Genomic DNA, 22,075 nt, shown 5'->3' with positions numbered 1-22,075 from the left:
AATCACACGACTAACAACGGGTTTTCCAGTGATTCTCAATTTGCTGGTGCCCAGAAACGGCATATATACATATAAGCTTGAAATGAGTGCCAATATGGCGCCTCACAACTCTGTACTGAAGGGAGACGGCGTGCGTGTGACGCAGATGGCGTTGTGACAGCTCATTGGTCAACGCTCAGACGCACGCTCAGAATATCTGACATGCCAGATATTCCTCTGCACGTTCGGAAAGACTCCCGAGCGTGCTATTCCATGCTGTGACGCCGGAAACTCGGCACGCTCAACGCTCAACGTTCGGATGCACGGTCCGTGTGCCGACGGCTTAAGGGACGTGTCGCGCTGGACTGTGCGTGTTCAGTACGGCATAGGCATCAGTGCAGGTTGTTTACGAGTAGTGCCAACACCGAATCAAAGGAAGGCCTCGGCGCTTGTTCGTGACGTCACGTCAGCTAGGCACGGCGAACGCCAGGTCTGCTGCAGGCATACTCATAATGGTGGTGTCTCCCTCCCTAACACAGGAAAATGTGAAACTATTGGCGGTAGTTGACCAACACACATTGTTCTGAGAGATTTCTGCAATCAATTAATTGTGCAATTCATTACACTTCTTAACAAATAGTGTACTCCTGAACGTAAAATTTCCACCTGTTTTCAGGATTAACACACAAAAACAACTTCATGGTCCTGCAGCAACAGAATTCGTGCTTCTTCACCTTATTTGTAAGTCTGAAGAAGTTACGTTTGTACTGCGTTGCTTTTACAAGAAACTGTGAACATATTGGTGCTCTTCTTCAGGTATCTTGGTTGGCTATGGGGTGAGGGGCACTGAATGTTAATGAAATATCTTGCGATTGTACACGTTGGTGGAGGAGAGGGGGACAGAAGAAGAGGCAAAAGAGAGATACTTCTTTTATCAAATGAAATTTTGATCTTATGAAGTTTCTCCTTTCAGTTGCAAGAGGGGAATATTTATCTTTTCTAATGTGCATGTTTAAAAAAGTTTAAGCTCAGCAGTATTTTCGATGTATGAAGCTATTTTGTTTCCTGTTTAGAATTCCTTTCGTTGAAAACGACTGTAATCTAATGACGTGCAGCAGTTTGACATTTACACACGTAAATTAGTTCACATTTCCAGTGACGATCTCAAACGAAAATAAATAAATAAATAAAAGAAACGAGTTCATTGTAAGGGGGTTGGGGTAAGTTTCGATAACAAAATGGATCAAGTAAATATAGTTACTTGAATGTAAAATTTCCGAAGCTTGCAATGGGGCAAAGCGTCTTCTCATATTGATCTACGTTTGTTTCGACAGGATTCAGTAACACAGAACTATGATCTTCATTTGTAGCTTTACGATAGTAAGAAAATCTTTCATCCAAATAAAACTGCAGAATCCAAAACAATACCAAACATTTTGTCCGAAAATAAGAGATTTGTAGTGATAAGCACGCCCAGGCATTTCTGCCTGCAACAGACTTGGCGTTCGCCGTGCCTAGCTGACGTGACGCCACCAACAAGCGCCGAGGCCTTCCTTTGAGTCGGTGCTGGTAGTGCACGCTTCGTATTTGCATTCAGAGGCCGAGGTCGAAGTGCAATGAAAGACGTAACAGAGTTCCAAAGAGGGCAAATTGTGGGGACCGATTTATTGAATGTTTCAAGAGCAACTGTTTCAGCAGTCATGGAAAGACATCATGATGTAAACGTAATAGTGGGCGTAAATCAAAACTAAATGACAGAGATCGTCGTACGCTAACACGAATTGTCTCAATACAACGCAAAGCTACGTCGGCAAAAGTGACATCTTCGAGACCCCGTAGCCATCGACACTGTCCGCCGGGATCCATAAAGCGAATATTCATGGACGAACTGTTATACCGAAACCATTAGTGACGACAACCAACGCAAAGAAGCGTAAAACATGGTGTCAGGAGCATCAATCCGGACGGCTGTCAGTAGAAATACATCATACGGTGCGACGAGTCAACGTTTTCGTTATTTCCAACATCGGGCAGGCTTAATGTCTGGAGAACGCCAAAAGAAGCCAACAATCCTGATTGACTGACTTAAGCGTGAAGTGTAATGGTGTGGGCATCCATACCATGCTATTCTGCTGATCTCACCATTCCTCTCAGTTTCCGTGTTCCAGCCAATGATTATGTGAACATTTTAGGTGATCAGGTGCACCTCATGATTCAACTGTTTCTCGACAATGATGCCATATGCCAGGACGATAAAGCACCCATTCACACAGCTAGTACAGTACAACTGTGGTGTCACCGCCAGACACCACACTTGCTAGGTGGTAGCCTTTAAATCGGCCGCGGTCCGTCAGTATACGTCGGACCTGCGTGTCGCCACTATCAGTGATTGCAGTCCGAGCGCCGCCACACGGCAGGTCTAGTCTAGAGAGACTCCCTAGTACTCGCCCCAGTTGTACAGCCGACTTTGCTAGCGATGGTTCATTATCTACATACGATCTCATTTCCCGAGACGACAGTTTAGCGTAACCTTCAGCTACATCATTTGCTACGACCTAGCAAGGCGCCATATTCAGTTACTATAAGTACTATGTGAACAGATAATATTGCGACTCATGTATCATCAAGATCGACGTTCATCATTAATGGATTAAAGTTAAGTATCAAAGTAATTACGTCCGCTTTCTGAATTCTAATTCCTTGTCATGTTCCAGACCTCACGTCAGTATAGTCCATCCCTCCTCACGCCAGCCTGCGTGAGCTAAAACGCGTGCATTTCGGCCTCCTCTAGTAACACGGTGTTGGCTCATCAGCCAACACAACAGGAAGTGTGATGGTGTGGGCAGCAATATCATGGTATTCTTCTAATCCTATCATTACTCTCAAAGGCCGTGTTACAGCCGACGATTATGTGAACATTTTAGGTGATTAGGTGTACCCCCATGATTCAAATGTTGTTCCCCACCGATGGTGCCATATTTCAAGAAGCTCTTCATTGCTAATGCATCCATTCACACAGCCAGGACAGTACGACCATGGTATGAGGAGCATGCAACTGAACTGCAGCTTCTTCCCTGGCCAGCACAGTCCCCAGACTTGAGCATTATCGAACCCTTGTGGCCGGCCGGAGTGGCCGAGCGGTTCTAGGCGCTACAGTCGGGAATCGCGCGACCGCTATGGTCACAGGTTCGAATCCTGCTTCGGGCATGGATGTGTGTGATGTCCTTAGGTTAGTTAGGTTTAAGTAGTTCTAAGTTCTAGGGGACTGATGATTTCAGATGTTAAGTCCCATAGTGCTCAGAGCCATTTGAACCATTTGAACCAGAGCAAATTTCCACCTGCCTCGTCACTACAGGAGTTGGAAGATGTTCTGATCGAAGAACAGCATAACATTCCACTAGAGGATATGCAATCACTACATGCCAGTATTCCAAGAAGAATCGCAGCTGTATTACAGACAAATGGGGATTCAACCAATTATTAATAAACCATTCTCAAGTAAGTACAGGTGTTCACATTATTTTGCCTATTCTCTGTGTCTAACAAATGATTGAGGCTACTGGGTGCAAGTGTTTCAGTCAGGTGAAGAAGTTGGCACAGGAGAGGAAGTTCTGGTGGGCCACATTGGCTGATGACAAAAAACCATCACGAAGTACTGTGTGGTGTGGCTGAATTTTGTCACATTCTATTGTTAAGTGGGACAGGAGGGGTGGGGCAAGTGATAATGTTACCATAAGTACTCTCAGACACACGCTGTAAGCTGGTCTGCACACTATATGTATAAATGTAGGAGGAAGGCTCTTGTCACATTTATCTACATCTACATCTACATCTACATACATACTCCGCAATACACCATACGGTGCGTGGCGGAGGGTACGTCGTACCACAACTAGCATCTTCTCTGCCTGTTCCACTCCCAAACAGAACGAGGGAAAAATGACTGCCTATATGCCTCTGTACGAGTCCTAATCTCTCTTATCTTATCTTTGTGGTCTTTCCGCGAAATATAAGTTGGCGGCAGAAAATTGTACTGCAGTCAGCCTCAAATGCTGGTTCTCTAAATTTCCTCAGTAGCGATTCACGAAAAGAACGCCTCCTTTCCTTCAGAGACTCCCACCAGAGTTCCTGAAGCATTTCCGCAACATTCGCGTGATGATCGAACCTACCAGTAACAAATCTAACAGCCCGCCTCTGAATTGCTTCTATGTCCTCCCTCAATCCGACCTGATAGGGATCCCAAACGCTCGAGCAGTACTCAAGAATAGGTCGCACTAGCGCTTTATAAGCGGTCTCCTTTACTGATGAACCACGTCTTCCCAAAATTCTACCAATGAACCGAAGACGACTATCCGCCTTCCCCACAACTGCCATTACGTGCTTGTCCCACTTCATATCGCTCTGCAACGTTACGCCCAAATATTTAATCGACGTGACCGTGTCAAGCGCTACACTACTAATGGAGTATTCAAACATTAGGGGATTCTTTTTCCTATTCATCTGCATTATTTTACATTTATCTGAATTTAGAGTTAGCTGCCATTCTTTACACCAATTACAAATCCTGTCCAAGTCATCTTGTATCCTCCTACAGTCACTCAACGACGACACCTTCCCGTACACCACAGCATCATCAGCAAACAGCCGCACATTGCTATCCACCCTATCCAAAAGATCATTTATGTAGACAGAAAAAACAGCGGACCTACCACACTTCCCTAGGGCGCTCCATATGATACCTTCACCTCCGATGAACACTCACCATCGAGGACAACGTACTAGGTTCTATTACTTAAGAAGTCTTCGAGTCACTGGTGAAACGCTTTCCGGAAGTCAAAGAATATGGCATCCGTCTGATACCCTTCATCCATGGTTCGCAAGATATCATGTGAAAAAAGCCCGATTTGCGTTTCGCAGGAGCGATGCTTTCTAAAGCCGTGCTGATGCATGGACAGCAACTTCTCTGTGTCAAGGAAATTCATTATATTCGACCTGAGAATATGTTCGAGAATCCTGCAAACAAACCGATGTTAATGATATTGGTCTGTAATTTTGAGGTTCCGTCCTTCTACCCTTCTTATATACAGGCGTTACCTGCGCTTTTCCCCAGTCGCTCGGGACTTTACGTTGGTCAAGAGATTAGCGATAAATGCAAGCTAAGTAAGGAGCCAATGCTGTTGAGTACTCTCTGTAAAACCGAATTGGAATCCCATCAGGACCTGGCGATTTATTTATTCTCAACCCATTCAGCTGCTTCACAACCCCAGGGATGTCTATCACTATGTCCCCCATATGGGAATCTGTACGAGACTCAAACGGCGGTATGTTTGTACAATCTTCCAGCGTGAACGATTTCTCAAATGCTAAATTTAAAATTTCAGCTTTCGTTTTGCTGTCTTCCGTTGCCAGGCCAGAGTGATCAGTGAGTGACTGGATGGAAGCCTTCGACCCGCTTACCGATTTTACGAAAGACCAGATTTTCCTTGGGTTTTCAGCAATAAATTTTTGCTAAGGTATGACGGTGGTAGTGCTCTTTTTACAGCAGCACGAATCTCTACTAACTTTTGTCTGTCCTCATTCTCGCGATCTTTCTTGTACCGCGAGTGCAACTGTCTTTGCTTCCTGAGCAATTCTCCGAATTGCGCTGTTGAACCACGGTGGGTCCCTTCCGTCCGTAACCCACTTTTTCGGGACATACTTCTCCAATGCGTGATTTACAATGTGTTTAAAATTTGCCCATAATTCTTCCACGTCCATCGTACCGGAAGTAAATGAAGTCGATTCATTTTACTAAGTGGGATGCTAACAACTGCTTATCTGCATTTATCACTGAAGTTATTTGGTAAAACAGAATCCAGTGCTTCAGCATTTGTAACACCGATCCTTACCTTTTTCACACACGCAGTCTTGATCCTCACCAGCCATGAGGCATCCATTTTCCCCTCGAAGCTCCTCAGAACACAGGTGGAGGGGGCAAGGAACCCCGCAGACAGCTCCGGTGGTGTCTCGGCTGTCGCGCACAAGCCCCTCCAGGCACGTACACGTGTTCGGGGCTGTACAGGTGGCGTTGACACACGTGGTATTGCACGTGGGCTGGCACACCGAGTTGGTGTCGTCCTCGGGTGCGGGGCTGAATCCGTCCCAACAGCGACACGTGTCCGGCTCCACGCAGTCTGCGTTGGTACACGGCTGCGCGCAGACCGGCTCGCACAACGAACCGTTCTTCCGGTACCCTCTCCAGCACTTGCAGTTGTTGGGTGCCGTGCATTCGCCGTGGACGCATGCGGGTTTGCACTGCGGGACGCATGTTACCTGCCCTGTCTCGTCGGTCGCCAGTTCGTATCCCGTCCAGCATTCGCACTTGTCGGGAGCTACGCAGCTTCCGTAGCCGCAGTTGCTTTTACATTTGGGTCTACATCTTCCGATGCGCAGTTCGTACCCTTCTAAGCAGATGCACCTATGATAAAAAAAGAAACAAAACAAAAAAGATTGCTATGTTGTTGTGTTGTAGTGATCTCTCCATCATACGAGGGTCACTCTAAAAGAAATACAAACTATTTCTGAAAAAATACAGTTTTCATTCTGCATGTGTGAAAGTTTTACAGTGTGTAGACACATCCTTCCCACTTGTTTTCAAACTTAGTTCAACCTGTTTCCGTGAGTGGCGCTATCACAGCATGTCTTCAAAATGGCTGCTACATTTGACGTTCGTCACAAGCAACAAAACAAAAGAAGAAACAAAACAAAAAAGATAGTTATGTTGTGGTGTTGTAGTGATCTCTCCATCATACGAGGGTCACTCTAAAAGAAATACAAACTATTTCTCAAAAAATACAGTTTTCATTCTGCATGTGTGAAAGTTTTACAGTGTGTAAACACATCCTTCCTGCTTGTTTTCGAACTTAGTTCAACCTGTTCCCGTGAGTGGCGCCGTCACAGCATGTCTTCAAAATGGCTGCTACATTTGACGTTCGTCACAAGCAACAAAACAAAAGAAGAAACAAAACAAAAAAGATGGTTATGTTGTTGTGTTGTAGTGATCTCTCCATCATACGAGGATCACTCCAAAATAAATACAAACTATTTTTAAAAATTACAGTTTTCATTCTGCATGTGTGAAAGTTTTACAGTGTGTAGACACATCCTTCCCACTTGTTTACAAACTTAGTTCAACCTGTTCCCGTGAGTGGCGCCATCACAGCATGTCTTCATGATGGCTGCTACACTTGAAGTTTGTCACAAGCAACAAAACAAAACAAGAAACAAAACAAAAAAAATGGTTATGTTGTTGTGTTGTGATCTCTCCATGATACGAGGGTCACTCGTAAAGTCCGGTAAAAATATCTGGATCATAAAGGAGATATTAAAATTTGTTGATGAAAGGAGAAAATATAATATGAAACGACTGGAAGAAATGAAGACTAAAATCACTTGATGGTTGACATCCGCCACTTGTTGTCACATCGGCTGCCAGCTACTGCTCGTTTAAAGCTGAAACACTAACAGGGCGGGTCGCTTCGCAAATGCTGTTAATGTGTAACCGTGGAACTGTGTTGGATGCCGCAGCCGGGAGCTACGACGAAAATGCGACATGCTCTGCCGACAGATGCTTTGAGGCGTTACTTTCGTTTTGCCTCAGTTTACAGTAGGAAGTAATTATGATTTGTTTATCGAGATAGAAGTTTTTCTTTGATTGCTAGCAGCTTCAATACTTCGCTGTGTGAAAGGAATATTTGACGCATTTATTTCTTTTCATCATTTCACAAAGAGGCCACACGCCGTTCATATGTATACTCCTTGTTCCATCCTGTATGAGTGTGCATGGGTATGAATTGAAGTCAAATGTAGCGGGAGCATGGACCAAAGGGAACAGTTTAAGGGAATAGCAGTCATTGCCAACATTACAAGAATAACGGCAGGTAGGCCAGAGCAGCAAGCAAAGATGAAAACAGGCACGAGGGTAGGTTACAAAGTTGGTGCGGGGGTGCGTTTGAATAGGAACGTTGGTCGGATTTTGGCGCGTGCAGAGCACTGTGGGGCCAGCCATGAGACGGACCGGACGCGGGAGCACAGCAGCTCGCAGATTTGGTGAAATGGTTCAAATGGTTCTGAGCACTATGGGACTTAACTTCTGAGGTCATCAGTCCCCTAGAACTTAGAACTACTTAAACCTAACTAACCTAAGGAAATCACACACATCCATGCCCGAGGCAGGATTCGAACCTGCGACCGTAGCGGTCTCGCGGTTCCAGACTGTAGCGCCTTTAACCGCTTGGTCACCCCGGCCGGCGCAGATTTGGTGAGATAGAAATGAGGTAATATGGCTAAAAGTTGTTTTCAGTGACATATTTAACTGTTATTACTGTGCTACTGTGCTTTTACCTAAATATTTTATGAATCTGATGTAGTTTCTTCGATCTCATATGATCGACCACGTGTTTGCGCCCTCAGCGTAGCAGATGCTAAAACTGAAGTTACCTGTGTTCATTGCATAGTGCTTTCAATTGAAACAGACAGCGGCGTATAAATTATTGTAAAATCTACAAAATTTTTAGTAACATTTTACCCAGAATCTTTTCTTTGGTTGAGGTTTTCTACCTTCAACAATGGCTGACCTTAAATTTATAGTGTGTAATTCACGCATGATGAAACGTGAGTTTTAAGGAATGAATGACGATTATCCCGCTAAACACGGAGTGCCCCACTTATGTATTTTTTGTGTCATGAGACTATGATGAAATTATTCGTGTAGTGTTTTCGTTTTGTCATTGTCCTACCCATGAGAGGTTTAACGCTAATTCAGACATAAGTTTTGTAACTAAAGAAAAATTCTGATGTGTCGTTTTCTAAAATATTTTCATCAGAGTAGAAAATAAATCTATTAAATGAGAGTCGGCATTTCAATTAAGAATTATTACCCCAGTCACCTGATACATTAAATGGATAGGATGTATTTATTCAGTTCAATTAAACCTCGCAAGCCTTTTCAGTTCGATTTTCTGAAGTTAATGAAAGATAGAAATAATCTGCAAATGGAATTTAGATAGGCTACCAGCTGCTATATTGACGGCATTGAGTTCAACCTCCCCATAACGTGTTATCTTAGACAAACTGGCACCAGTTTCCGTTGCGCACATTTCTAAAATAATTAAATTGTTTACCAAGTTAATCAAATAAGGGTCACAATATGGACACCATTTCTTATCGGCCTGGTGTATTAGCAGCCAGGACGCAAAGTCGAGTATAATTCTCTAAGGTAACGCGAGGAGATGGTCACACAGGTTCAATATAAATTAAAAATATATAAAGAACCAGCATACATCCAACGAGTAGCCATATAGCAGCTTTTAAGTGACCAGGGACTGAAATGTAGCAGACGTCGTGTTTTGCAGCCGTGTATTAAAACTCATGTCCTAAGAAAACTACAACCTCCTGATGTGCAATATATTCGAGAAAACGGCGGTAACAATCTGCGGCCGGCCAGAGTGGCCGAGCGGTTCTGGAACCGCTACGGTTGCAGGTTCGAATCCTGCCTCGGGCACGGATGTGTGTGATGTCCTTAGGTTAGTTAGGTTTAAGTAGTTCTAAGTTCTAGGGGACTGATGACCACAGATGTTAAGTCCCATAGTGCTCAGAGGCATTTGAACCATTTTTTGAACAATCTGCGGCACAACTGAAATAAAAAAATGGTTCAAAAACCCCTAAGCACTATGGGACTGAACTGCTGAGGTCATCAGTCCCCTAGAACTAACTGACCTAAGAACATCACACACAACCATGCCCGAAGCAGGATTCGAACCTGCGACCGTAGCGGGCGCGCGGTTCGAGACTGTAGCGCCTAGAACCTCTCGGCCACACAGGCCGGCAACTGAAATCACGATCGCTTCGTTCACGGCGATTAAAGCTAACCTTGATGAGCACACTCAAGACGGAAAAAATTCAGTTTCAGCGCAAAAAGCAAACAGTAACTTGTGCTATCATTGGTTACTTGAAACTATACTCACACTTGCTACACGATCTGCCACGTCACCAACCGGTGAGCAGTCCTGGCTGGCACTTGGTTGCAGGTTAAAGGCGACTCAGGCAAATTCCAAACGAAAACAGAATTATACGAAGAAAAGTAAGAGCAAATAAAAGAGTCAATGCGATGGTGAAAAACGATGCGGCAAAGAATTAGAAACAAAATAATTGCATCTGAATCAGCTAACCGAATAAAATAATAATTAAACTATTTTGGTGAAATTTAGAAGTAAAAAAATTACACTACATTTGATGAGATGTGAACCTACGACCTTTTGTTCATGGGATTAATGCTCTAAAGATTCTGCTACACCCCATCACGGGATAGAGAGCATTTCTATTTATGACTAAAGTTCCCCAGTCACGACGAGGAACTGCAGCCTTAAAAAATTCGGCTTTACGCAACGTCTTGCAAAGCTTATCTCATGATATATATATATATATATATATATGTGTGTGTGTGTGTGTGTGTGTGTGTGTGTGTGTGAGAGAGAGAGAGAGAGAGAGAGAGAGAGAGAGAGAGACAGAGATGTAAAGAGGGGTGGGGAAGAAACCAAGAAGACAAGATTTTTAAATTTTTTTTTTACTGTTCACCTTTGTATAGTTCATTAAGTGTTCCAAACAGTGTTTTGTTGCACAGTGTTGTATTTTCATTCAGGACTCTCTTTCCCTGTATTACTGCTTTTTGTATGTGGTAGTTCTCTATTGTGACCGAGCGAGGTGGCGCAGTGGTTGGCACACTGGACTCGCATTCGGGAGGACGACGGTTCAATCCCGTCTCCAGCCATCCTGATTTAGGTTTTCCGTCATTTCCCTAAATCGTTTCAGGCAAATGCCGGGATGGTTCCTATGAAAGGGCACGGCCGATTTCCTTCCCAATCCTTCCCTAACCCGAGCTTGCGCTCCGTCTCTAATGACCTCGTTGTCGACGGGACGTTAAACACTAACCACCACCACCACCGCTCTCTATTGTGAGTTTTTGATAGAGACTTTTGCTTTCTCTGAAGATCCTAAGATCAGTGTCCGTGTTTTTTGGGTGGTAGTTTTCTTGTATTAGAGAGTCTGCAAAATTGGAGTGTGTTCTGTCCCTTCTTAGGTCTCTGACGTGTTCAGAGTACCTCGTTTTGAAATTTCTGCATGTTTGGCCTATGTATACCGACTAGCATGAACTACAGATTAAATGATATATTCCAGCTTTGGAGAATTCGTCTGCAGAGGTGTTCTTAGATCTTAGATTCTTATGTACTGTGCATTTTGTGCGGAATGATATTTGTAGCCCATGTTTCTTTAGTATGTTTCCCACCATGTTGACGTTTTTGTTACTGTATGTTAGTACGTATCACGCTGTACTCTTTGTAGGGCTTACCTGGTAGCCTGTGTTTGCCTGGAGCTTGTGTTTTTGGTTCTCTGTTGTGGCTGGTGATCTGTTGATGGTTTGTTCTCTTTTAATTTGTTTTTTAATTTTGTTGTTCAGTTTGTTTATCATTTGTGTGTTCTACCCATTGTCTCTGGCTATTTGGTGTATTGTATTTAGTTCCTGTGTGTAGCTGAATGTGGCCAGTGGAGTTCTGTTGAGCCTGTGTATCATGTGGCTGAAGCTTGAGAGTTTGTGTGCTTGGGGGTGGTTGGAGTTGATGTGAATGGTTTTACTTGTGGCTGTAGGCTTCCTGAAAATTCCAAAATTATGTTTGATTCCGTGTATGGTAATGTCTAAGAAATTAAGCTTCATTTCCTCTTCTGTCTCAATGGCGAATTTTATTTTTGGGTGAACTGTATTTATGTAACTGTGTGATTTTTTTAATTGGGCATCTGCTTCATCAATCAAAAAACTGATGTCATCTACATATCGGTATCAGTATATAATCTTACACTGTTTTGGATGTATGATTTCATTGAATATTTCGTTTTCAACGTGGTTTAGAAATATGTTTGCAAGTAGACCACTGATGGGTGAGCCCATTGGTAGGCCATGTTTTTGCAGATAGAACTCCTTCTTGAAAGTGAAGTAGCTGTGTTATAATCTTTAGGTGGCTTATATTTCATCTATGTGTGTACTTGTTATGCCTCCTTGATACGGCAGTTGTTTTTTTAACAATGCTGATTGTTCCTTCTGTTCGCACATTTGTGTACATGGATGTGATGTCAAAAGATGCCATGGTTGATGCTGATGGTATGTTTATATCTTTTATTTTTCTATCAGTTCACTGGCAATTTTTAGGTTTCTGTTGTTTGTGAAAGTTAATAACTTCTGTAGTAGTGCATGTAAGTGTCTAACTAGGTGGTAAAATGGTGTATTTTTGAAATTTATTATGGGCCTGATTGAACAGTTATTTTTATGTATCTTTGGTAAACTATTGAGACAGGATGCTTTGAGATTCTTTTGTGCCATGTATTTGGCTTGAATTTCCGTGACAGTGACTCTGTGGGTTTTATGACTTTTTGAATGTTTCTTTGGTACTCATGGTAGGATCATTGATTAACTTGATTATGTTGTTCTGTTCTATAAATTCTTTTGTTTTCTTGATGTACTCTGCCTCATTCATCAGCACAGGTGTGTTCCCTTTGTCTGCTCTGGTGATGATTGCATTGTGTTTTTGGAGTTTTTTGTTTAGTTTTATAGATATATTTTGCTCTGTTATTTTTGTTTTTGAGATGATGAGGGTCTTGGTCTCCTTTATTATGTGTTTTATCTCTTCTGCTACAAGTTCCCATGTCAAGCTGGCATCGAAGTTTGGGTTCTCAAACTTTCCTTGTTGCTTTATTATGTATTACGTTTCTATGATTTTGTGTGACAGGTTTGTGTTTATGTTGTGTTTAGGCCCCTTTTCAAGCAATTATCTTTCTTGTTTTATGTCAGTTAAATTGACAAGTCTGTCATGGAACAGATGTTGGGTCCCTACTCTGTCTTCTTTATCTATTGTTGTGGCAGATCTCATGAGGTGATTCAGTTGTTTATTTTGTGTTTCTTTCTTTTTGTTCATTAGTGTTTCTGTGTAAGACCTTATTTCTTGAGTTATGTCATCGAAATGGGTTGGTGTTTTTAGGAGATTGGCTAATTCAAGGTGTGTTTTGTACATCTGAAGATTAAGCTGCTGTTTTTTCAAAATCAGCGCCATAACAAACACAAGACCAACGATGAAAAAGTGGGCAACGACAATAACATAGCACCTGTCACTGAGTGTATTGTCAGAAGTGTCCGCTCAGATCACATTTTCGCCATATTTTGTGTAATTGCATGTGAGGTGAAGTAGCGAGCGAAAATTCGTGAAAAACTGAGTGAAAACAATGTACTAAAGAGCAGTTGTTTGAGACACAAACCAGGGACACGAAACAAGGCGAAAAATGTAAGTACAGAAACGTACATAACCTCTACCTTTGAAACAGCTCTCCACAAATACGCAATAATTTTCTTCATGGCTAGTTTGCAGATGGCATGCTGTCAAAAATACGACGAAAAGGAGCACTAAAATCTATGTATAATAATACAGTGGAGTTAGCGAAGTGATTTTAAGGTGAGTGTCTAAACAAAACTAAGCAAATTGCAAATACTGTAATTCTTAGGCCTGCTGCAGTTAAATTATTACAAATGTGATTTATTACTTTACAGAAATAAAAATTTGACCCACAGAAGATGACACATCGGTGTCGAAACATGTCTGGGTGAATATAAAAACAAACTAATTATATTTGCGTGAGGCTGATTTACAAAAATCCCAGTTTTTAAATCGCAAACACGGAAGAACTAAAAGAGGAGCTTCAAACCTTAGTGAAATGAGGTATGATTTTATGTGTATAGACTGATGCGGCGAGTGAAAACTTGTATCTAGGCTGGGAATATGTAAGTTCTTTCACATGTGTTTCAGGATGGGTTCTCCATTTACATTCGATGCTGACGTGCAATTCCAGAGCATGGAGAGCCTCGACAATTCTGCTTGTGTGTAAGTTGGAATTTAAAAGTAGACTGAAGCGGCAGTGAGAATTTGGATCGAGGGGCGAAGCATGCCAGGGTCATTCTTGCAGTTTTGTGAACTGCTGTGCCAAGGTGGTTCAGTGGCTTACGTACCTGCAGGAGGCCCAGGTTCGATTCTCGGCATTAGTCCACGTTTTCACACGCTGCTTCAATCTGTATACATAAAACCATGTCTGCATGAGACTGTGCTGGCGTAACCTGTCGCCAGCACATCCGTCAGCAAAGATTAAGCGCGAAGTTCGATAGCAGGCACTGGATGAAACGCGCCTCATACAAGAGAGGACAGAGACACACCCGCAAGCAACGCCCTCTCGACAGCGTGTATTTAGGCAGCCGTCTCTGACTGGAGGGGAATAATGACTCACTCATCCAGTGTGGTGTCTGTCAGTCTACTCGCGGAGCGGGCCTAGTTCATCTCAGGTTATGACACTACACAGCGACCAGATTAGTGAGTACTGCAGGACTTTTATTGTACCAGCAGTGAGACTAAAGTTTTTAATGGAAATATTAGAGATATTGTCTGCAAGAGGACTACTACTGATGAGCTTGTACCTCAACACATGGACTCTATTCATATTAAGCAAACGTTCATGTAAATAAAGAACGAGATTGATCCACGTGTGCATTTGTATTATAGAAAGAGGATACCAGCCACCCTTAACAACATCCTCTCCCTTGCTTCTTTGCGGTACAAGGCTCTTCAGAGACCAGTTAGGTAACTGAAATTGTGTCACTTCATTTGTGTATGTACCTCAAATTACACTTTTTCTGTGATCTGATTTTGACAAAATAAAGTCTATGTGTTGCCCAAAGCTATGATGAAGTTATACCTATTTTTCCATGATCCAATTTTGATTAAATGAACACTATATGAAATAGTTTTGAAAATTAGCGTGTTCAGACAGACAAACACACTGGTAAAACTTTGAATTACGACAGGTGATCCGATTTTTGACATTTAAATCCTACACGGCGCCACAAACAACAATCAAGTTACCTGCGAAAACCGCATGAAACCTCTTCTAGTAGTTTTGGCGATTAGCGTGTTCAGACAGACACGACAGATTTACAGTTTTATTAATCGTACTCTACTGGCCATTAAAATTGCTACACCAAGAAGATGTTGTGCTACACACGTGAAATTTAACCGACAGGAAGAAGATGCTGTGATATGCAAATGATTAGCTTTTCAGAGCATTCACATAAGATTGGCGCCGGTGGTGACACCTACAACGTGCTGACACGAGGAAAGTTTCCAACCGATTTCTCATACACAAACAGCAGTTGACCGGCGTTGCCTGGTGAAACGTTGTTGTGATGCCTCGTGTAAGGAGGAGAAATGCGTACCATCGCGTTTCCGACTTTGATAAAGATCGGATTGTAGCCTATCGCGATTGCGGTGTATCGTATCGCGACATTGCTGCTCGCGTTGGTCGAGATCCAATGACTGTTAGCAGAATATGGAACCGCTGGGTTCAGGAGGGTAATACGGAACGCCGTACTGGATCCCAACGGCCTCGTATCACTAGCAGTCGAGATGACAGGCATCTTGTCCGCATGGCTGTAACGGATCGTGCAGCCACGTCTCGATCCCTGAGTCAACAGATAGGGACGTTTGCAAGACAACAACCATCTGCACGAACAGTTCGACGACGTTTGCAGCAGCATGGGTTATCAGCTCAGACGGCTGGTCCCGGCGGAGGTTCGCGTCCTCCCTCGGGCATGGATGTGTGTGTTTGTCCTTAGAATACTTTAGGTTAAGTAGTGTGTAAGCTTAGGGACTGATGACCTTAGCAGTTAATAAGTCCCATAAGATTTCACACACATTTGAACATTTTTTTTTATCAGCTCGGAAACAATGGCTTCGGTTACCCTTGACGCTGCATTACAGACAGGAGCGCCTGCAATGGTGTACTCAACGACGGACCTGGGTGCACGAATGGCAAAACATTTTTTCGGATGAATCCAGATTGTGTTTACAGCATCATGATGGTCGCATCCATGTTTGGAGACATCGCAGTGAACGCACATTGGAAGCGTGTATTCGTCATCGCCATACTGGCGTATCACCTGGCGTCATGGTATGGGGTGCCATTGGTTACACGTCTCGGTCACCTCCTGTTCGCATTGACGGCACTTTGAACAGTGGACGTTACATTTCAAATGTATTACGACCCGTGGCTCTACCCTTCATTCGATCCCTGCGAAACCCTACATTTCAGCAGGATAATGCACGACCGCTTGTTGCAGGTCCTGTACAGGCCTTTCTGGATACAGAAAATGTTCGACTGCTGCCCTGGCCAGCACATTCTCCAGATCTCTCACCAACTGAAAACGTCTGGTCAGTGGTGGCCGAGCAACTGGCTCGTCTCAATACGCCAGTCACTACTCTTGGTGAACTGTGGTATCGTGCTGAAGCTGCACGGGCAGCTGTACCTGTACACGCCATCCAAGCTCTGTTTGACTCAAAGCCCAGGCGTATCAAGACTGTTATTACGGCCAGAGGTGGTTGTTGTGGGTATTGATTTCTCAGGATCTATGAACCCAAATTGCGTGAAAATGTAATCGTATGTCAGTTCTAGTATAATATATTTGTCCAATGACTACCCGTTTATCATCTGCTTTTCTTCTTGGTGTAGCAATTTTAATGGCCAGTAGTGTATTAGTATGGATTTATCCTGATATGGTGAGATATAATGTTAAGTAAACCGATTCATAGTGAAGTGTCTCTGTTATCTAGAGACAGTCCAATTGGTCCAAAAGAATTTGGCATCTTTGAGAAAATTATAAAAAAGTTGTAAAATGGTAGTTACCCAGAGGCAGATTCTTTTTTTTGAAACGTTTCGCCTGACAGTACTTACTGGCCAGGTGCGACGCAGGTGCCGTTCTCGCACGGTGGGTCGCAGTGTGGCCTGCACCTGTTGGCCTTCCCTGGGACGCTCTCGTAGTTGGGCCAGCACCTACACGCGCCTGGAGCGTGGCACCTGGCGTTCACACACGTGTATATCTGCCTCACCTTCAGCGGATTGCTGCACTGGCACTTGTTCGGAGCGACGCATCTCCCTTCGCCACAGCCATGTCTGCAGACGGGCTCACAGCGGAGGGGGTCGTTCCTCTCGATCTCAACAAATAATCTCTTGTCGCTGCAAATAAATTACACACATTAATCTAGGGTAATTAATTACAGACCGAATTAAAAATGACAACTGAAAAAAAGCGGCATTTTTTTCTTCACTTGGGCTGTTGGTTACACTGAAGAGGCAAAGAAACTGGTACACCTGCCTAATATAGTGTGGATCCCCCGTGCGCACGCGGAAGTGCCGCAACAAGACGTCGCATGGACTCGATTAATGTGTGAAGTAGTGGTTCAGGATGGTTCAAATGGCTCTGAGCACTATGGGACTTAACATCTGAGGTCATCAGTCCCCTAGAACGTAGAACTACTTAAACCTAACTAACCCAAGTACATCACACACATCCATGCCCGAGGCAGGATTCGAAGCTGAGGTCGTAGCGGTCGCGCGGTTCCAGACTGGTGAAGAAGTGCTGGAGGGAACTGACATCATGAATCCTGCAGGAGTGTCCGTAAATCCCTAACAGTACGAAGGGGTGGAGATCTCTTCCGAACTGCACATTGCGAGGCATCCCAGATATGCTCAATAATGTTCATGTCTAGGGAGTCTGGTGGCAAGCGAAAGTGGTTAAACTCAGAAGAGAGATCCTGGATCCACTGTTTAGCAATTCTGGACGTGTAGGGTGTCACATTATCCTGCTGGAATTGCCCAAGTCCGTCAGAATGCACAATGGACATGAATGGATGCAGGTGATCAGACAGGGTGCTTACGTACGTGTCACCTGTCAGAGTCGTATCTAGACGTATCAGGCGTCCCATATTACTCCAACTACAAGCGCCCAACACCATTACAGAGCCTCCAGCAGCTTCAACAGTCCCCTGCTGACATGCAGGCTCCATAGATTCACGAGGTTGTCTCCATGCCCGTACACGTCCATTCGCTCGATACGATTTTAAACTAGATTAGTTCGACCAGGCGACATGCTTCCAGGCATCAACAGTCCAATGTCGGTGTTGACGGGTCGAGATAAGGCTTTCTGTTGTGCAATCATCAAGGGTACACAAATGGATCTTCGACTACGACAGCCCGTATCGATCATGTTTCGTCAAATGGTCCCTGCGGTGACACCTGTTGATTGCTCAGCATTGAATCTGCATCAGTTTGCTGAAGAGCTGCACTTCTGTCACGTTGAACGATTCTCTTCGGTCGTCGTTGGTCCCGCTCTTGCAGGATCTTCTTCCGGCCTCAACAATGTCGGAAATTTGTTGCTTTACCGTATTCCTGATATTTACGGTACACTAGTGAAATGGTCGTACGGGGAAATCCCCACATCATCGCCGCCTCAGGGATAATGTGTCCCATCGCTCGTGCGCCGACTACAACAATGCCGGCTGGAGTGGCCGAGAGGTTCTAGGCGCTACAGTCTGGAACCACGCGACCGCTACGGTCGCGGGTTCGAATCCTGCCTCGGGCATGGATGTGTGTGATGTCGTTAGGTTAGTTAGGTTTAAGTAGTTCTAAGTTCTAGGGGACTGATGACCTCAGAAGGTAAGTCCCATAGTGCTCAGAGCCATTTCAACCATTTCGACTATAACAATATGTTCAAACTCACATAAATCGTGATAACCTGCTATTGTAGCAGCAGTAAACGATCTAACAACTGTCCCAGACACTTGTTGTCTTATGTAGGCGTTGCCGACCGCAGCGCCGTATTCTGCCTGTTTACATATCTCTGTATTTGAACAGACATGCCTATACCAGTTTCTTTGGGGATTCAGTGTTGTTTGGTGCCTCAGACACCACCTAATCCTTTAGACAAGCAACAGAAAAGGGCTGACTCAAATTCCAGGTATGTCGATGGGTTAACTCTCATTTTTATCTATCTAGACAATTATCAGTCCAAGGTTGATGAAGAACCAGCTGCTGGAAGTGCGTAGCACTCTCCTGTATTCATCTATACAAGCAAGAGACCAGAGCTGGCTCGAGTACCAGCTGTGTCAAACGAATTAACTCTCATTTTTATATACAGGGTCGTGCATTGGTCGTGACCAGGCCAAATATCTCACCACATAAGCGTCAAAAGAAAAAAAACTACAAAGAACGAAAGTCTAGCTTGAAGGGGGAAACCAGATGGCGCTATGGTTGGCCCGCTAGATGGCGCTGCCACAGGTCAAACTGATATCAACTGCGTTTTTTTTAAAAATAGGAGCCCCCACTTTTTATTGCATATTCGTGTAGTACGTAAAGAAATATGAATGTTTTTCGCTTTGTGCGTGTGCTATGTATGCTGCTCGGTATTCTGGACAACATCATCCAAGTGTCCGGACCGTTCGCCGGATAGTTACGTTATTTAAGAAAACAGGAAGTGTTCAGCCACATGTCAAACGTCAACTACGACCTGCAACAAATGCTGATGCCCAAGTAGGTGTTTTAGCTGCTGTCGCGGCTAATCCGCACATGAGTAGCAGACAAATTGCGCGAGAATCGGGAATCTCAAAAACGTCGGTGGTGAGAATGCTACATCAACATCGATTGCACCCGTACCATATTTCTATGCACCAGGAATTGCATGGCGACGACTTTGAACGTCGAGTACAGTTCTGCCACTGGGCGGAAGAGAAAGTACGCGACGATGCCAGATTCTTTGCACGCGTTCTATTTAGCGACGGAGCGTCATTCACCAACAGCGGTAACGTAAACCGGCATAATATGCACTATTGGGCAACGGAAAATCCACGATGGCTGCGACAAGTGGAACATCAGCGATCTTGGCGGGTTAATGTATGGTGCGGCATTATGGGAGGTAGGATAATTGGCCCCCATTTTGTCGATGGCAATCTAAATGGTGCAATGTATGCTGATTTCCTACGTAATGTTCTACCGATGTTACTACAAGATGTTTCACTGCATGACAGAATGGCGATGTACTTCCAACATGATGGATGTCCGGCACGTAGCTGGCGTGCGGTTGAAGCGGTATTGAATGGCGTATTTCATGAGAGGTGGATTGGTCGTCGAAGCACCATACCATGGCCCGCACGTTCACCGGATCTGACGTCCCCGGATTTCTTTCTGTGGGGAAAGTTGAAGGATATTTGCTATCGTGATCCAGCGACAACGTCTGACAACATGCGTCAGCGCATTGTCACTGCATGTGTAAACATTACGGAAGGCGAACTACTCACTGTTGAGAGGAATGTCGTTACACGTATTGCCAAATGCATTGAGGTTGATGGACATCATTCTGAGCATTTATTGCATTAATGTGGTATTTACAGGTAATCACGCTGTAACAGCATGCGTTCTCAGAAATGAACAACCGAAATAAAATGTTCAAACGTACCTACGTTCTGTATTTTAATTTAAAAAACCTACCTGTTACCAACTGTTCGTCTAAAATTGTGAGCCGTATGTTTGTGGCTATTACTTCGCCATCTACCACAAAGCGGAAAACATTCACATTTCTTTAGGTACTACACGAATATGTAATAAAAACTGGGGTTCCTATTTTTTTAAAAAAACGCAGTTGCTATCCGTTTGACCTATGGCAGCGCCATCTAGCGGGCCAACCATAGCGCCATCTGGTTTCCCCCTTCAAGCTAGACTTTCGTTCTTTGTAGTTTTTTTTCTTTTGACGCTTATGTGGTGAGATATTTGGCCCGGTCACTATCAATGGACCACCCTAGCAGTCCCAGGTTGTTTGTAGAAGCGGACGAGGAGAAGGGTACTCACTCACCTGTAGCCCTTCATACACCTGCACCCTCCGGGTCCCTTACAGACTGTGTAAGGTCCACACAGAGCCCCACAGTCGAGCCGGCACTCGAGTAGCCCTCCGTCGCTCAGCGTCAGCTTGTACCCCGCGACGCACTGGCACCCCTGGGAGCCGTTGGTCCAGCAGCGCAGCGTCGCCACGCACGTGCTGAGGCCGTCTTCTGCCTCGGCCTGGTGGTAGCCTGCATCGCACTCGCAGCTGTTCGGCGCCGTGCACCTTCCGTCAGGGCAGCCAGAGGCGCACGACGGCTGACACGTCCGCAGCCCGCTCGTCCCATTCGGTTTCAACTCGTACCTGGCGGGGAGAGAGAGAGACACAACGTGAGCACAGCATCCTGCAATGTTCCTGCCTAACGAACTACTCTAATTACTGAAACTTCCTGGCTAATTAAAACTGTGTACCCGACCGAGATCCGAACTCGGGACTTTTGCCTTTCGCGGGCAAGTGCTCTACCACCTGAGCTACCCAAGCACGACTCACGACCCGTAATCACAGCTTTACTTCCGCCAGTACCTCGTCTCCTGCTTTCCAAACTTGACAGAAGCTCTCCTGCAAACCTTGCAGAACTAGCACTCCTGGAAGAAAGGATATTGCGGAGACATGGCTTAGCCACAGCCTGGGGGATGTTTCCAGAATGAGATTTTCACTCTGCAGCGGAGTGTGCGCTGATATGAAACTTCCTGGCAGATTAAAACTGTGTGCCGGACCGAGACTCGAACTCGGGACCGTTTGCCTTTCGCGGGCAAGTGCTCTACCACCTGAGCTACCCTAGCACGACTGACAACCCGCCCTCACAGCTTCAATTCTGCCAGTACCTCGTCTCCTACCTTCCAAACTACACAGAAGCTTGAAAGACGTGCACTTCATTCACCATTCAGTCCTCGTATTTCATATTTCTAATCCACGCATTCTGGTATTCGGTAAAATAATAATTCAGGCTATATTAATAATTTCTATGGGTTGCCTGATTTATTTGACGATTTTTACTGCTTGTCTCACACTGATCTGTGAGAGGAGCTTGGCGGTAGGAATTTTCTTTATTTATGGGCGAGGCCAACAGTCTTCCTATACCCGGGCCGCTGAAACATTGCACTTGACGTTTGCGCATGAAGTTGGCAGCGTAACAGAGTAACAAGTGAAGAACGATAGGCGCTAGGCGTTCAGCGTGGGGCGCCAGCCAATCACGGCGCAGTGAGCGCAGCTGTTATTCACGTGCTGTGACGTCAAAGTTTCCGCGTTGCCGGCTTTGTTTAGTGAATG

General features: G+C 44.5%; 1 protein-coding gene across 1 annotated transcript in view; it reads right to left on the bottom strand.

Annotated features, from left to right (window-relative positions):
- Positions 1-22,075, bottom strand: part of LOC126428258 (platelet endothelial aggregation receptor 1-like) — a 165,159-nt gene that overhangs the window by 33,879 nt on the left and 109,205 nt on the right. The window contains exons 6-8 of the mRNA XM_050090170.1: positions 20,780-21,109; positions 16,831-17,112; positions 5,868-6,436 (exon numbers count right to left, since the gene is read on the bottom strand). Coding sequence (XP_049946127.1) covers positions 5,868-6,436; positions 16,831-17,112; positions 20,780-21,109 — 1,181 coding nt within the window. The remainder of the gene's footprint in view (positions 1-5,867; positions 6,437-16,830; positions 17,113-20,779; positions 21,110-22,075) is intronic.

This window comes from Schistocerca serialis, chromosome 12 (assembly GCF_023864345.2).
Source record: "Schistocerca serialis cubense isolate TAMUIC-IGC-003099 chromosome 12, iqSchSeri2.2, whole genome shotgun sequence".
Taxonomy (NCBI): Eukaryota; Metazoa; Arthropoda; class Insecta; order Orthoptera; family Acrididae; genus Schistocerca; species Schistocerca serialis.
The sequence above is the reverse complement of the archived record's forward strand: the minus strand, read 5'-3'. Positions and strand labels throughout refer to the sequence as shown.